This window comes from Geotrypetes seraphini, chromosome 8 (assembly GCF_902459505.1).
Source record: "Geotrypetes seraphini chromosome 8, aGeoSer1.1, whole genome shotgun sequence".
Taxonomy (NCBI): Eukaryota; Metazoa; Chordata; class Amphibia; order Gymnophiona; family Dermophiidae; genus Geotrypetes; species Geotrypetes seraphini.
Window position 1 is genome coordinate 62752142 of NC_047091.1, and position 15844 is coordinate 62767985.

Here is a 15844-nt window from a genome sequence, read left to right on the forward strand (position 1 = left end):
TATTTAACTTTTGTGACCAAAATATACACGGAGTTAAATACATTTATGTTCCAAAAGAAGAAATTGAAGAAAGCAAAAAGTTTCAAGAAGAAAGATGGCATGAAAGCAGCACAGTAGCCGGTACCAGAGAGCACCACCAATTTGTACCAGTTGACTCAAACTCGGTTCGTGTCAGCAAAGTTTCAAATGACACAATAAATTTTGTTGCCAAAATTTCTGATACTGCCATTCCAAATTTGAAAGTGTCCGAAATCTTTCCTGGTTGCTACGTTGCCTGTACTAACGATAATCAATGGTGGATAGGCAACGTTGTTAAAGTCTCAATTGAACAAAATGATGCATTGATAAAATTTATGCATCCTCACGGTCCAGATCATTTGTTTTATTGGCCAGAAAGGCAAGACGTTTGTTGAGTTCCAGAGCAACACCTCATCTGCATGCTTTGTGCCCCTTCAGTTACATCATCCGGCCGCCAATATCAATTTCCAGAAACTGCATTGAAGAAAGTGGCTCAAAAATTTAACAGAATGTTATAAAGATTGCTGGCAGTTAAAATCAAAGTGGACTTCACTTCGGCTTGGGAACCATATAAGATACCCAATTTAGGCTTGGGAACCTAGGATAAGACACCCTAATCATTGGCTTTGGAACCAGAAAGATACCAACAAAAGGCTTTGGAACCTTGACAAAGAAACCAAATGCGAGGCTTGGGAACCTGGACGAAGTGGCCCACCCGTGGCTGGTATTGCACAGCTATCGGGCGTGACCCCTATGGCGATGGGGTTGCCAGTTCAAACTCTTGAACTGGTAGTGACAATGTCACCATGGACCAACGTAATAGAGTAGTAGTAATACTACGTCAATACAAAACTGTAACTTTAAAAATGACAGAACTATGTTGAAATAGAGGTTGTTGCCGTGGCAACGTCTCCCAACTTTGGCCCCCTTTTTCAGCCATTGTTAACCTGCGTTGAAAAATGAAGTCCACTTTTCTAGGGGGTTTGAAATATGCTCTTTCTAATGAGACTGATTTGAAAGAGTTTCTAAAAGGTATTTTTCTGTAAAAGCAGGCTGAAAATACCCTATTTTTGGCCTTTTTACACAAATTAGCAACTTTACACTTAATTTGTAAACTAATGGAAAGAGCTTGGAGATTGAAATTGTACTTTTGAAAACAACGTTGTACTGAGACATTATGCGCCAAATTTCGCATTTATTACTCAATTATTGTGGGAGCTAAGTAATGTCAAACTTTGACTTTTTTTGGAGCACTAATTTTTTCGGCCAAGTTTACTGTAATTCAGGCATTCAATCAGTGCTTGGCAAAAATTGTTATTGGTAGCAATGAACAGAGCTCAAAATGTTGTGCAGGGAACCTAATTTTCAGTTTTTTTGGAAACACAGCTCGGGAGATATTGTGTCTCAAAGTTATCAGAATGTCATTGTCGTACTGTATTTCATTGTGGTATGGGGTCAAACAAATGGCTATATCTCCACAAATATTCCATAGGCGAAACTAAAACTTTACCAAAGTTCGTTTGAGACATGGTGGACTCTGCATATGAAGTTTCATCAAAATCCGTGATGGTCATGCAGGGCACTTTCCAAGAATCTGATCACTTGACATGGAATGACCCATTTCTTCTAGCACATGTATTCTTTTCGTGGGGCCCGCCAGGGTGCAGGTAGCGCCCCCTGCCACCCGTCCTGCACAATGACTCCTTGCCAGAGCTCGCCTTTGTTCCGGTGGGCGCCTGGTTGAGAGACTTTTATCCACAGTAGGCAGACATACGTCAAATCGATGGGTTCTGGAAGTGATCTGGGACGGCTATGCTCTGGAGTTCGCCCGGTCCTTGCCAGACTGTTTTCTCGCTTCTCCCTCGCAGGTGGCATGGAAGCAGCAGGCCTTTCGCTAGACCCTTCAAAGATTGTGGTGCCAAAGAAAGAAGGGACCTTTCGACCCATCCTGGATTTGAAGGGGGTCAATAGGGCTCTTCATGTGCATTCCTTCCGCATGGAAGCTCTCGATTTATGATTCTGGTGGTTCATCCGGGGGAGTTTCTGACCTAAACTAAACCTTAGGTTTGTATACCGCGCCATCTCCACAAGCGTAGAGCTTGGCACGGTTTACAGGGTTAGGTTGAAAAGGAGCTACAATGAAGGGTTATAAGAAAGGAGCTAGGAAGATAAAGAGGGACAGGGTACCAAAGAGCGGGAGGTGTTAGATTTTTGAAAAGAGCCAAGTTTTCAGGTGTTTGTGGAAGGATTGGAGGGAGCTTGAAATTCTGAACGGGGATGTGAGGTTGTTCCAGAGTTCTGTGGTTCTAAAGGGGAAGGATGTTCCTAGTTTTCCTACGCGGGATATACCTTTTGCAGAGGGAAATGATAGTTTCAGTTTTTGGGAGAATCTAGTGGAATTAGGGTTAGAGGAGTTCCAGAAGAGTGGGATAACGGGAGGAAGGATGCCATGTAGGATCTTGGAAGCTAAACAGGCACATTTAAAGAGGACTCTGGAGTGAACTGGGAGCCAGTGAAGTTTGGACAGGAGTGGGGAAATGTGGTCGAACTTGCCTTTAGCGAAAATAAGCTTAGCCGCAGCGTTCTGGATTAGCTGAAGTCTATGGAGTTTTTTTTTAGTTAGGCTTAAATAGATGGAGTTGCAATAATCCAGTCTAGAGAGGATGGTGGATTGAACAAGGACGACGAAGTGAGAATGATGAAAGTACGATCTCACTTTCCTCAGCATATGAAGACTAAAGAAGCATTTTTTTACCAAGAAGTTGAGGTGGTCATTGAAGGAGAGAGAGGAGTCTATGATGATGCCAAGGACTTTGCTTGAAAACTCAAGCTGAAGAATGGAGCCGGAAGATAATGGGATGGAGGTAGGTAAATGACCTAATATTGGGCCGAGCCAAAGTAGTTTTGTTTTGGACTCGTTCAATTTCATTTGTACAGAATGTGCCCAGGATTGAAGGTTCATTATACATGCGGATATGTTCTCAGCGAGGTTAGTGAGGTTCGAGTCGGTCTCAAGGAGGATGAGGATATCGTCAGCATAGGTGTAGAGAGTTTCCATGGGGGATAGATGAAGGAGTTTCAAAGAGGACATGCAAATATTGAAAAGGATAGGAGAGAGGGGTGAGCCTTGCGGGACTCCACATATCGGCTTCCAGGGAGGGGATGAGGTACCGTTTATGTTAACGGTGTGGGAGCGTAAGCGTAGGAATTTCGAGAACCAGTCTAGGACTGTGGAACTTATGCCTATTTCAGAGAGTTGGAAGATTAGGATATCATGATGGACGACGTCGAAAGCTGCGGAGAGGTCGAATTGTAGAAGTACAGCGAATTTGTTGCAAGAATGAAGTTGTTGTACCTTAGAGATTAGTGAAGCTAGACCTCTCTAGATCTGACCGAGACCTACTTACACATTCCTATTTGGGTCTCCCATCATCGCTTCCTGCGCTTTGCAATCTTGCGGCAACATTATGAGTTCTGTGCACTTCATTTTGGTCTGGCCACAGCTCCGCGGACGTTCACCAAGGTGATGGTGGTTGTTGCGGCAGCTTTGCGTAAAGAGGGCATTCTTGTTCATCTTTATCTGGATAACTGGTTGATTCGAGTCAGGTCGTTCCAGGAGAGCACTCGGGTCACGGCTCGGGTGGTGGAGTTTCTGCAGTCACTGTGATGGGTAGTCAACCTTGCAAAGAGCCGGTTGTCTCAATCTCAGCACCTGGAATATCTTGGGGTCCTGTTCGACACCTCCTTGGGGAAGGTATTCCTTCCGGAGGCCCGGGTAAGCAAATTGCAATATCAAATTTGCCTTCTTCTGGCGTCCCGGTGTCCTTGGGCACAGGATTTCCTCCAAGTCTTGGGATCGATGGCAGCCTCAGCTATCGTACTTCTCACTGATTCAGGTTCAATTACAGGATGGCAAAAAGGTCTTCAAAGCCATGATTGTACACAATATTAGTGAATGTCCAGCTTTGGCTCATCTAATTGCCTCCTTATGAAATGTAGCTTATTTGCTTACTGCTGTGTTATTTTCAATCATTATTCAAAAAAAGACTAAACAACAGCACATATTTCTTTTGTATTTATCAGGGTTCTGTCGGACAATGCCACGGCGGTGGCCTATGTCAATAAGTAGAGGGGGCACCAGGAACACTTTGGTGGCACGGGAGGCGACTCTGCTCATGGTCTGGGTGGAGTCGCACCTTCAAGAGTTCTCAGCATCCCACATAGCTGGAGTGGAGAATGTTCAGGCGGACTTCCTGAGTCATCACGTACTAGATCCCGGAGAGTGGTGTCTAAGCCCCGAGTCCTTTCAGTGCAGTGTTGGGGTCAGCCCCTCATGGACCTGATGGCCACAAGTGTCAACGCTAAAACGCCCCGCTTCTTCAGTCGTTACAGAGACGGTCAGGCCAAGGGCCTGGATGCTCTGGTTCAACCAAGGCCAACAGAGTGGCTGTTGTATGTGTTCCCTCCGTGGCCATTAGTGGGCAGAGTTCTTCTCCGCATACTTCTCCATCCGGGCTTCGTGGTTCTGGTGGCTCCGGATTGGCCTCGACGACAGTGGTACGCAGATCTGGTGAGGCATCTGGTGGCGGATCCTCTTCCTCTGCCTCTCTTGGACGACCTTCTAACTCAGGGTCCCATTCCAATGTTCGATCCGGGTCCCTTTTGTCTTAGGGCTTGGCTCTTGAAAGGGGTCGCCTATGTAAGAAGGGGTATTCAGATAAAGTGATCTCAACACTCTTGGGGTACCGGAGGCTTTCCACCTCTCGGGCTGATGTGTGGGTTTGGCATTTGTTTGAGGAGTGGTGTGATGCGCGTGGGGTGGTCTATTTTCACGCTTTCCTGCCTAATATCTTAGAGTTCTTGCAGGATGGCCAGGATAGGGGACTGGTTGGTCTTCTCTCCGGGTTCAGCTTACAGCCTTGTCAGCCTTTCAGGGGTTCTTGAAAGGTTAGCGTTTGACTTCCATTCCTGATGTGATTCGTTTCTTGCGGGCGGCCAAATTGCTCAGACCTCCTGTACGACCCTCTGTTCCATCTTGGGATCTGAATCTGGTTCTGTCCATTCTGGTGTGCCCGCCTTTTGAACTGTTGGGCCACTGCTCTTTGAAGGACCTTACTCTTCAGGTGGTCTTCTTTGTAGCCATTACTTAAGCTAGATGTGTTTCTGAGCTGCAGGCTTTCTCTTGTAGAGCTCCCTTCTTGGAGTTTTCTAGGGAATTAAAAAAAAAATTAATTGGTTTTTTTTTTTAATCTTTATTCATTTTCAAATCAAACAATAAGTGCACAAAAATATATCATAAAAGTAATTTCCATATAGCACTATAATATCTAACACATCAAATCTAATAGTGTAAAATCCCCATCCACCCACCCTTCATCACATTCTCAACTAAAATAGAATATACTATATTATACAACATATTCTAACATATCGTATTAAATTATATCCCAAATCCACCCTCCCCCTTGAGTGTGCTAGATAAAACTAAAAATGAAAAAGAAAAGGAACAGGAAAGAAAATGATGTCTATTCATCACAATACTTTTCCAATGGCCCCCATATCTTTATTAGTTATGACAGGGGTTGCCATTCAACATATTACCAATAATTGGAAAAATCACAAGAATCTTAATTACACATTCTGGTGGAATTCGTTATGCCACATTTTTAAGATGGAAAGAGCAATAGCGATACAAAAAGGGACATATAAAAAAAATTTAAATTGAATCAGTTGGGCAGACTGGATGGACCATTCAGGTCTTTATCTGCCGTCATCTACTATGTTACTATGTTATCCTTTTACAATTTATCAAGCATTTACTGTCTTGAAAGAGATCAGAAAATACAGAAAGGAAAATTATCCTATATATACACTAAAATGTATACTGCAAATATAATCAATTATTCAGTCCACAAATTTAGAACCAAGAAATAAATTTAACAATTAACAGAATAGTTATTAAAAAAATAGAGTGACGGAATGGTTATCCCTCCTACAGCCAGTAGACAGGTCATTCATCAAGGACTAATATACCAACCTTTCTTTTGGCCCTAAAAAAATCTAATACTTGTTTAGGCTCAAAAAAAGGAAATTTTTACTTTGATAAGAAATAAAACATTTTGGTGGAAATTTAAGCCAGATCGGGAAAAATTCTAATATTTGAGCCCCAAAATTTATCATTTAAGTGATGGAAATACAGACGTAAAACATATTCTCTATCATTTTCCAATGCTGGAGTCAGCAGAAGAGTGGTTCTATCTGTAACTACCTCAAGGGAACTTTCTAGAAATAAAGACAAATCAACATTATCTTCAGATTTTCCTTTAAGGGTAGACTCCCCTTGAGGTCTCCTAATATCCAAGTAATAAGCCCTAACAATTGGAGGTAGATTTTCCACTAGGATGGCTAGGACTTCTTGAAAGTACTTTCTATCCATCTCCATAGGAGAGATGATGGGAAATTTAGGAAAGTTTAAAAATCTCAAATTATTTTTCCTAAGTGAGTTTTCAAAATTTTCCAACATGCGAGAAATAAATGATCTTTCCTTAACCATTTCCATTTGGACAGACTTTACTTCCTTCAAACTCTGCTCTTGTTTCTCCAATTTCTCAGTTAAATTAGTCGCAGTCCCTGCTGCTCAACCTTGGAATAGATAGTCCCATAATCAGTTTTGATGGATGAAAGACCCAATTTAAGGTTGGCGTCCATGATGGATATAGCCTGCCAAAGCGCTTCCATATCAATTTTCTCAGGTCGTTTCAGCTCTCCAAAACTGATGTTATTCCCTCCAGAAGCACCTCTCACCTCTCCTTCCATGGTGTCAGGGGTTAGCTGGTCAACCTTTCCAACACTATCTTGCCGAAGCTCCAGTACTGGCGTCCATCCTCTGCTGGAGTCTATTCCTCCCACATCGGGCAGCTGAACTCCTGCATCTCCCTGCGCCAAAGCACTTCCAGGTTGGAGAGGAATTGACCTCTGCTCCGGACTCAGAAACACCCGGGCAGCTGCTGCGCTGAGTTCACCGGAGATCTCCAGACTCACCCCCTGAAGTAGGTTGGATTTCCATAGCTGAGCAGGCAAAAGCAGTCTGTATCGTCGGCTGAATCAAGCGCTGCAGGGTCCCAGGTGCCGGAGGGTTAGGGCGGATGGTTCCCTTCCTCTTCATGGTAAGTTGAATGAATAAGAAAAACTCTCAATACACACTGCGACTAAACTAAACTAAACTAAGCTTTAAGTTTATATACCGCATCATCTCCACGGAAGTGGAGCTCGGCACGGTTTACAAAGCTTAAAAATATAAGAAGAGAGGAGAAAGATTTACAAAAATATATGACTAGAGGGAATATAAGCAGGAGAGTAAATGGTTTTATGATAGAAAAAGTGATTATATGTTAGAAAAGAGCTCAGACATCCGCACTCGACGCCATCTTGGTTCCGGCATCGTCCTCGTAGTTTCTCCTTTTCATGTCAATCAATTTGTAGTCCTCCCGGTGTTGGGTTGTCAGGAGGGCTCTTCTGAGCAGAGACAACTGCGCAAGTTGGATGTCAGTTGGGTCCTTCGCTCTTATAATAATAATAATAATAACAACAGCTTATATACCGCAATACCGTGAAGTTCTATGCGGTTTACAAAGATGTGCAGAGGACACAGGAGATCAGGAAATCAGATCATCTCTTTGTCCTAGCGGGTCCTCATAAGGGGGATGGCGCTTCTAAGGCTACTATTGTGCCTTAGATCAAGGAGACTATTGCTTCCGCTTATCTTCTGAAGAAGAAGCCTGTTCCAGACTTTCTCAAGGCTCATTCCACTAGGGTTCAGCAGCTTCTTGGGCTGAATCTTCTCTAGTGCCTCTAGTGGATATTTGCAAGGCTGCAGTTTGGTCTTCTCTGCATTCCTTTGTCGGACACTACCGTGTGGATGTTTAAGCGCATCAGGACATGGTATTCGGTGAACGTGTTCTGGTGTTGGCCCTTCGGGGGTCCCATCTGTAAAGGAACTATACCAGTCTATCAAGCGATACAGAAGGAGATATTAGGGTCTTACCTGCTAATTTTCTTTCTGTTAGCTTGTAGACTGGTATAGTTCCCCACCTTATCTGTCTTTCAGCAGTGTTTGCGGGAGTTTATTTGCTCGCGTGCAGAATTTGAATATTTCTGTGGGTTCTAGTATTTTTCTAGGGCTGGGAGCATTAAGAACAATGGCAATAGCTCAGCTAGCTTAGCTGGTGAGCTGTGGGGATGTTTTCTTTCCAGGATCAAGTTCTATACATGTTCCAACAGTTTTTAAAGATGTTTGTTGTTTTCTTACACTCCTGTTTGGAGTGTCATTTACTGTTTTTCAGTTAAGAAATTTCCTTGGTTCTGCTTGGCTATTCGGCAAACTGGAGTAACAAGAGGGGATGCTCTACTGATATACAAGTTTTGATCTCAGTCTCCACCTGCTGGTAGCAGTGAGGCAAATTACCCATCTGTAAAGCAACTATACTGGTCTAGAAGCTACCAGAAAGAAAATTAGCAGGTAAGAACCTAATTTCTCCTTTCTTAATTATGGTGTGCCTCAGGAACGAAGTCTGAAATTGGCAGTGGAGGCAAATGGTAAAGCTGAGTGGCTTATCTGAGGAACGGAGTTCTCTGGAAGGTGTATAAGGAGAGAGAAGAGAGGAGAGATATTAAAGGGCAGCAAAATGAATATACTTGTAGGTCAGCTTGAACTGTATGCGATGGCGGATAGGGAGCTAGTGAAATGACTTAATGAGAGAGGTTGTTCAACATGCAAAAGTGCGGAAGGTCTCAAAACATTTTCAAAATAAACAGTAGCTTGTATCTCACGGACCTCAGTGGTACCGTCTGCATGCCACTAAACTTTTAGAACATGCAGAATCAATGGCACCCCTAATCGTCATTGGTCCCTTATATTTTTTAACATTTTTAAAGATAATTTTGTTTTAAATTTATATTTCAAAAACGTATTACTTATCTTTAGCTACGCGGGTGGGAGTGCGTACCCCCACCCGCGTAGCTAAAGATAAGTAATACGTTTTTGAAATATAAATTTAAAACAAAATTATCTTTAAAAATGTTAAAAAATATAAGGGACCAATGACGATTAGGGGTGCCATTGATTCTGCATGTTCTAAAAGTTTAGTGGCATGCAGACGGTACCACTGAGGTCCGTGAGATACAAGCTACTGTTTATTTTGAAAATGTTTTGAGACCTTCCGCACTTTTGCATGTTGAACAAGATATTACAAGGGAAGGCTTGAAGAGTGTTATAGCCACAGTTGAAAATTTGTTAATGAGAGAGGTGACATGAGCGTAACGAGGTTGGTAGATGAGTCATGCAGCAGAGTTTTGCACAGATTGCAAGGGGGAGAGGCGACACTGCGGGAGACCAGTTAGAAGTAGATTGCAGTAATCTAAGTGTGAGGTTACGAGAGCATGGACAAGGGTCCGGATAGTGTGCTCAGAGACGAAATGGTGAATTTTGGTGATATTGAAGAGATAGAAGCGACAGGTCTTAGCAGCTTGTTGGATGTGTGTAGAAAATGAGAGGTCGGAATTGATGACTCCAAGTTTGCAAACAGAGGAAACTGGAACAATGACAGTATTATTTACCGAAATGGAAAAAGGAGGAGGAGGAGGAGCAGAGGGGTTAGGAGGAAAGAGTAGCATCTCAGTCTTGGACATATTTAGTTTTAGATGATGGCAGGACATCCAGGCAGCCAAACAGGCAGAGACTTTTTCTTGGACTTTAGGTGAAATTTCAGGTGTAGAGAGGTAGATCTGGGAGTCATCAGCATATAGGTGATACTGGAAGCCATGGTAGGAGATCAGGGCACCAAGGGAAGAGGTGTAGAGAGAGAAAAGAAGTCCTAGGCAGAACCCTGGGGTACACCAACCGCTAGCGGGATAGCAGCAGAAGAGGACCCACCAACACATAAACTAAAGGTGTGTTGGGAGAGGTAGGAGGCAAACCAGGAGAGGACAGATTAATGGAATCCAAGTGAGGACAGCGTATCAAGGAGTAAGTTGTCAAACCTTACTTTCCTGTCAATGCCTGAGCCAATCAGCGCTCAGCACTGATCAGAAAGTAAGGAAATGACAGCTTAGACCTCTCGATAAATTTTGGCTGCAAATGTGGCACAATGAGGTTAGAGAATCACTCAGCAATTATAATCACTCAGAGTGATCATTTTAATATTAATGACCTTGTACTACATTTGTATGGCAGTATCGGAGACTGCTAGAAAACTCAGAAAAAATCTCGCTAAGCAGTTTGATAATCTGCTGCTAAAATACATGCACACTAAATCAGCTGGAACCAGTTTCGCTAGCATGTTAAAGGCAGATTTTATTTTTAAGAATCTGTCCCTTGGTGAATAGGTTTATGGAGTTTACTGCCCCAAATATCAACATTTCTGAAATTTTTCTTTTCTCTAGACTGTAGAGGTTTTGAACAAAAACATCCAAAGGGGGATCAAGAACTACTACGACGACCTAGACTTCAAAAATATCATGGACTATGTCCAAACACAGGTTTGTGTGCATCCTCTGGGGGAAAGAAATGGGAATTTGGCAAAACAGAGGAATTCAAAAACATAAATTAAGAAATCACCCGAAGTGTAATAGGCCCAGGATAGAAAATGGGGACATGCGGTGCTGTCCTGACTCCACTGAGGTAGAAAGGATGGTTTAGAATTATTAATCCCTTCCTTTACAAAAACACGCCAACGTTTTTAGCGCTGGCCACTGTGTCAACAGCTTGGATGCTCATAGGAATTCTATGAGTGTCGGAGCTGTTACCGCGGTAGTCGGCGCTAAAAACGCTAGCGCAGCTTTGTAAAGGAGGGGGTAAATGAGGTCCAGTCTCTTGTGAAGGGATAATGGTCTTCCAGGCTCATATCAGCAGCCACAGAACATGGATAAATAACTTGCTAAGCCCTACTCTTTTCTGACCCTAAAGAATATTTCCTCTCTCAAATAGCACAGATTTTATGTGGGATAACAGGTGTGTTTAAAAAAAAAAAATTAAATTGTAAATGAAACTGCATCCAAGCACAGATTTCACAGTGTTGTTAATGATATATGCAACAGCGCCACCAAAGTGTTTATAGCCAAAAGCAACAGAACAGTACAACTGGCTCCAGAAATGGATAAATACTGAGGGCAAATCAAGATCTGTTCTGAGACCAAAAAAAGTCTTCGAAACCCTGCCCCCATGACAGTTTGAGGATCCCAAAGACAAAGGTTTGTTGTTTTTTTTAAAATAACTCCCTTTAGTGCATCATGTAAACAATTCATATACTTTGGCAAGGTGCTACAAATCGAAGTCCTTTTACTAAAGGGCATTAAGTTTTAAATCATGTTTAGTGCATGAAAACAGAATCCTGTACAAACACATGGAAGCATTTTGCAGTATTTTCCCCGTTTCCGTTCACTAAACACTATGTTAATGAATTTTTTAAGAAATTTTTCTTAGGGGGCATAGCATGGGTGTTCCTGCTTTATCCAGCTAGTGTATTTTGATTAACGCGTGCTAATTGGATAATGCAGTTAACTCAAGAGGACTTAGCGCCTCCTAAATAGGAGGCACTAAGGGCCTGATTCTATAAATGGTGCTTAACTTCTAGGTGCTGTTTGGTGCAATTATCAATCAGCCGCTAGGAGTCGTTTTATAGTGATTTTCCTGGCCTTATATACCGGCGCCTGAGTCCAACCACTCATATTCTCTGCCCCTAAAAATGCCTGCTTTGTGGGTAGGCATCTCGACGTAGGTATTGGCTGGCATCGTTCCGAGTTCCATATGGAATTCTTAATTGTTTTTTAATGTATCTTTAATGGTATGGAACCGCAAGGTATAAGCGGAATATAAATCACTAATGTAATGTAATGTAATGTATGGTTAATTACCACACAGTTTAAGCTCATTATTCAATTTTGAGTTCCATCAGGCCCTAAGTGCTCTTGCTTTAATTTTTTTTGAAGATTCCATGCACTAATGAGAAAGCTGGTGCACGACCTGCAAAAAAAATCAAAACAAAAAAAAATACCCTGAGAAGTGCCACGTTAAATCTGAATGTAGTGAATGGGAAAATTCCTCAGTGTGGTGCACTAAGCCCATATTTTAGAACACTTTGGAGCTCATTTTCAAAACAGATGGACATCTTAAAATGCTAAGAGCATCCAAATCCTGATTTTGAAAAGTCAAAATTTGGATGTTTAACACTGTAGTTCATCCAATTAACAAGGGGGCATGGGAGGGCCCAAAAGTAGGACGACGAGTAGGAATTTTTGAATGGGAAGAAATATGCATGTCTAAAGAGGATGTTTTTATCTACACCTGTTTCAGTCACGTCTAAGTTATAAAAGGTTGCTCTAATTGAGTAGCCAATAGAGAATGACACGGGGAAAAAATCTGTCCCCGTCACCGCCCCGTCCCCGGCCCACCATCCTCTGCACCGCCCCGTCACCGCCATTCCATTCACTGCCCCGTCACCGTCACTGCCATCCCTTTCACCGCCCCGTCACCGCCACTGCCATCCCATTCACCGCCCCGTCACCGTCCCCGCAGCATCCATATAAGCCTTAGTACTCTAATATTTAGCGTATTCCATTCTTATAAATCAAAGTTCCTGCTGCTGAACTAGAGAAAGAGATGTTCAGCTGGCAGGGCTTTGTTTATAAATTTTTATTAACACAACTAATATACCACCATAATGTTTCCGACAGAGGACAAGTATGCAATAAATGCATTTTGCTGTTTCAATGCCAGTGCTCAGCAGAACAACAGACAGCAATATGGACATTCACCTTATGTAGTACTTTTTTAATATATAAAAATAGGCAAAATTAGTTGCTGTTTTATCATTATATTTTCTTGCCATTATAGTATTCTTCATTGATCATTTTTCTTTTTAAATTCAAAACAAATTCAACCTATCTTGTATCCCAGCATGAATTCATGTTTCACTCAATTGGCTGTTTCAAGGGAATTAACCCTCCAACTTCCATTTGCAAAAATACCCAATGTTGTTCCTTCTATGAGCAATATTTAAATTATGAGGAACAACATTGGGTATTTTTGCTGAATTGTGTGACACCATTTGGGCTGAACATGAAGATTGAAAATGCCTGGTTAGCCCTGGACAGATGATTTGAACAGCCAGGAGCCTGTCCTGGCCATTTAAATCATTTTGAATATCTAGTCCAATGATAACAGAATTAGGGTGATTATAGAAACATAGAACTTTGTTGATCACTAAAAACAGTGGAGACTAAGGGTCTATCAAGCTCAGCATCCTGTCTTTGACACTGGCCAGTCTTGGTCTTTGGAACTGCCCATTGTGTCAGAAGCAATAGGGATTAAGTGACTTGCCCAGGGTCACAAGGAGTGTAGTGTAGCTCTAACCACTGGATTTAGAAGTTGGCTTCTTTTGGGATCTTTAACTCATCATCGCTAGGACTCGAATCTGAGTCCGTGGCACCTAACATAGAATGGAATTAGTATGGCAAAGTAATGAAGAATGGTCCAGCAGCCCCCACCCTCCCTCCACCTCACCTTATATTCGTTCCGAGTTTGCCGGCTTCCTTTTTCCCTAGCCGCACGCGTTCAAAAAGCCGTGCATTTAGCCAGCTCCCTCCCTCCACCTCACCTTAAATTTCAAGTTTTCCGGCTTCCTTTTTTCCGAGCCGCACGTGTTCAAAAATCCGTGCATGCGCGGCTGCGCGAGTCAATCAAACTTCTCCTCTCCTGCAACTTCCTGTTTCCGGTTGCGTCAGAGGAGAAGATTGATTGACTCGCGCAGCCGCGCGTGCACGGATTTTTGAACACGTGCGGCTCGGAAAAAAGGAAGCCGGAAAACTCGAAATTTAAGGTGAGGTGGAGGGAGGGAGCTGGCTAAATGCTACGGGCGGGCGGGCGGTGGCTGCGGGGACCGCGCGATCCTTGATACCTCACTGCGGAGACAAGACCATTCACCGCCCCGCGGGCGGTGAATGGCCTTGTCCCCGTCGCCGCAGCGACTGCTAGTTTTCTTCCCCGTTTTCGGCGGGTGACCCGCGGCTAAAATGCGGTGGCCGCGGGTAAACCGCCACCGTGTCATTCTCTAGTAGCCAACCACTGGAAAGATTAAGGCTTACATTACATTACATTAGGGATTTCTATTCCACCTATACCTTGCAGTTCAAGGCGGATTACAAAAGAGCTAACTGGACATTTCCAGTGAAGATACAATGTTTTTTTGGTTACAAAAGAGGAGAGATAGCTGGATAAATTCCGGAGGAACTTACAAATTGGATAGTAAATTGTACATTATTGTGTAATATAACAAATAGATTACAGTTAGAGTACAAATAAGATTACATTACATTTCAGGGATCTATATACTTGGTAGGTGTTTTGGTGAGGAAGAGATTTTCTAAGTGGAGGTTTTGGGATAGAATTTATCTGGGAGGAGGGGGAAGGGGGGGTTAAGATATTTGGATGAATTTTTTGAAAAGCAGGGTTTTGATTTCTTTTCGGAATGTTTTGAGGTCGCCCGTTGTCGTCAGCAGGTTGGAGATGGAGTGGTTGAGTTTTGCGGCTTGCGTCGCCAGAAGGTTGTCAAACATCTTCTTGCGCTGAGTGCCCTTGAGAGGAGGGAAGGCAAAAGGGTTCAGAGTTCTTCTTTGTCTTGAGGTGAGGATCTGGTTTAAGCGGTTGTTTAGGTAAGAGGGGGCAGTAGAATTTGAATAATAGGCAGTAGAATTTGAATTGAATTCGTGCTTGCATAGGTAGCCAGTGAGAATCTAAGAAGGCAGTTGTAATATGATCATATTTTCTCAGGGAGTAGATCAGTCTGAGGGCTGTGTTTTGTATAGTCTGAAGTTGTTTTATCATGTTGGCAGGACAAGGTAGATAGAGGGAGTTGCAATAGTCCAGTAGACCTGAGACTAGGGATTGGACAATTAGCCTGAATTGTGCTGGGTCGAAGAATTTTCTTATTTTATGTAGATTTCTCATAATTAAAAAAGCTTTCTGGGATGTCTTATTGATTTGGGACTGCATTGTGCAGCATCTGTCTATTATTACTCCTAGGAGTTTGAGTTCGGGCTGTATTGGGTATTTGGTGTTTTAATTTTCAGTTCTGAATTAGTGGGAGTTTTAGCCTTTTCGATCAGAAGGAATTTTGTTTTATCTGAGTTTAGTTTCAGTTTGTGGTCTACCATCCATTTTTTCACTGCATCTAGGGTTGATTCCAGCTTTGCTGTTGTGGTGGGCTCTGATGGGTCGAAGGGGAGGAGTATGGTGATGTCGGCTTGACACCTCCTTAATCCTCCAGGATTTGCTGCCCCTCTCTGTTTCCCCTGAAAGTTAAACTGGAAAGAAAAACCAGGCTGTATGTCAGCTGCAAGTATTATGGCCATTCTGAACAAAACAGCAAGCAACTTAGAGGACTAGCTTAATGATTAGTACACTGGATTGTGGTTCAACATACCCAAGTTCCACGTGGAACTCAGAATTGAATAAAGAGCTTAAATGGCATTGTAGGGCGTGGCTTGGGCATGCATGAGAAAGGTCGGGTAGTAAAGGAGCTCCGTGGTGAAAGATTTTGAAAGATTTAAAAGTCATAGGAAATCTGTTAAATTGGAACAGTTAATAGCATATAAGTAAAAAGAAGAAGTGATGGCGACGGGAAAACAAAATAAAAATGACTTTTTGCTACCGGGAAGTAATAAAAGAGCGAAGACGGATCAAGAGGCGGTTGCCAAGAATGGAGATAGTAAGGTAATGAGGGAGATCAAGGAGATTGTATTGAATACGGAAAAAAAGGTTAATAATTTGACG

At 42.7% G+C, this 15844-nt stretch overlaps 1 protein-coding gene across 1 annotated transcript in view; it reads left to right on the forward strand.

The window, feature by feature from the left end:
* LOC117365458 (tetraspanin-15-like) overlaps positions 1 to 15844 on the forward strand; it is a 151319-nt gene that overhangs the window by 33183 nt on the left and 102292 nt on the right. The window contains exon 4 of the mRNA XM_033955934.1: positions 10459 to 10554. Coding sequence (XP_033811825.1) covers positions 10459 to 10554 — 96 coding nt within the window. The remainder of the gene's footprint in view (positions 1 to 10458; positions 10555 to 15844) is intronic.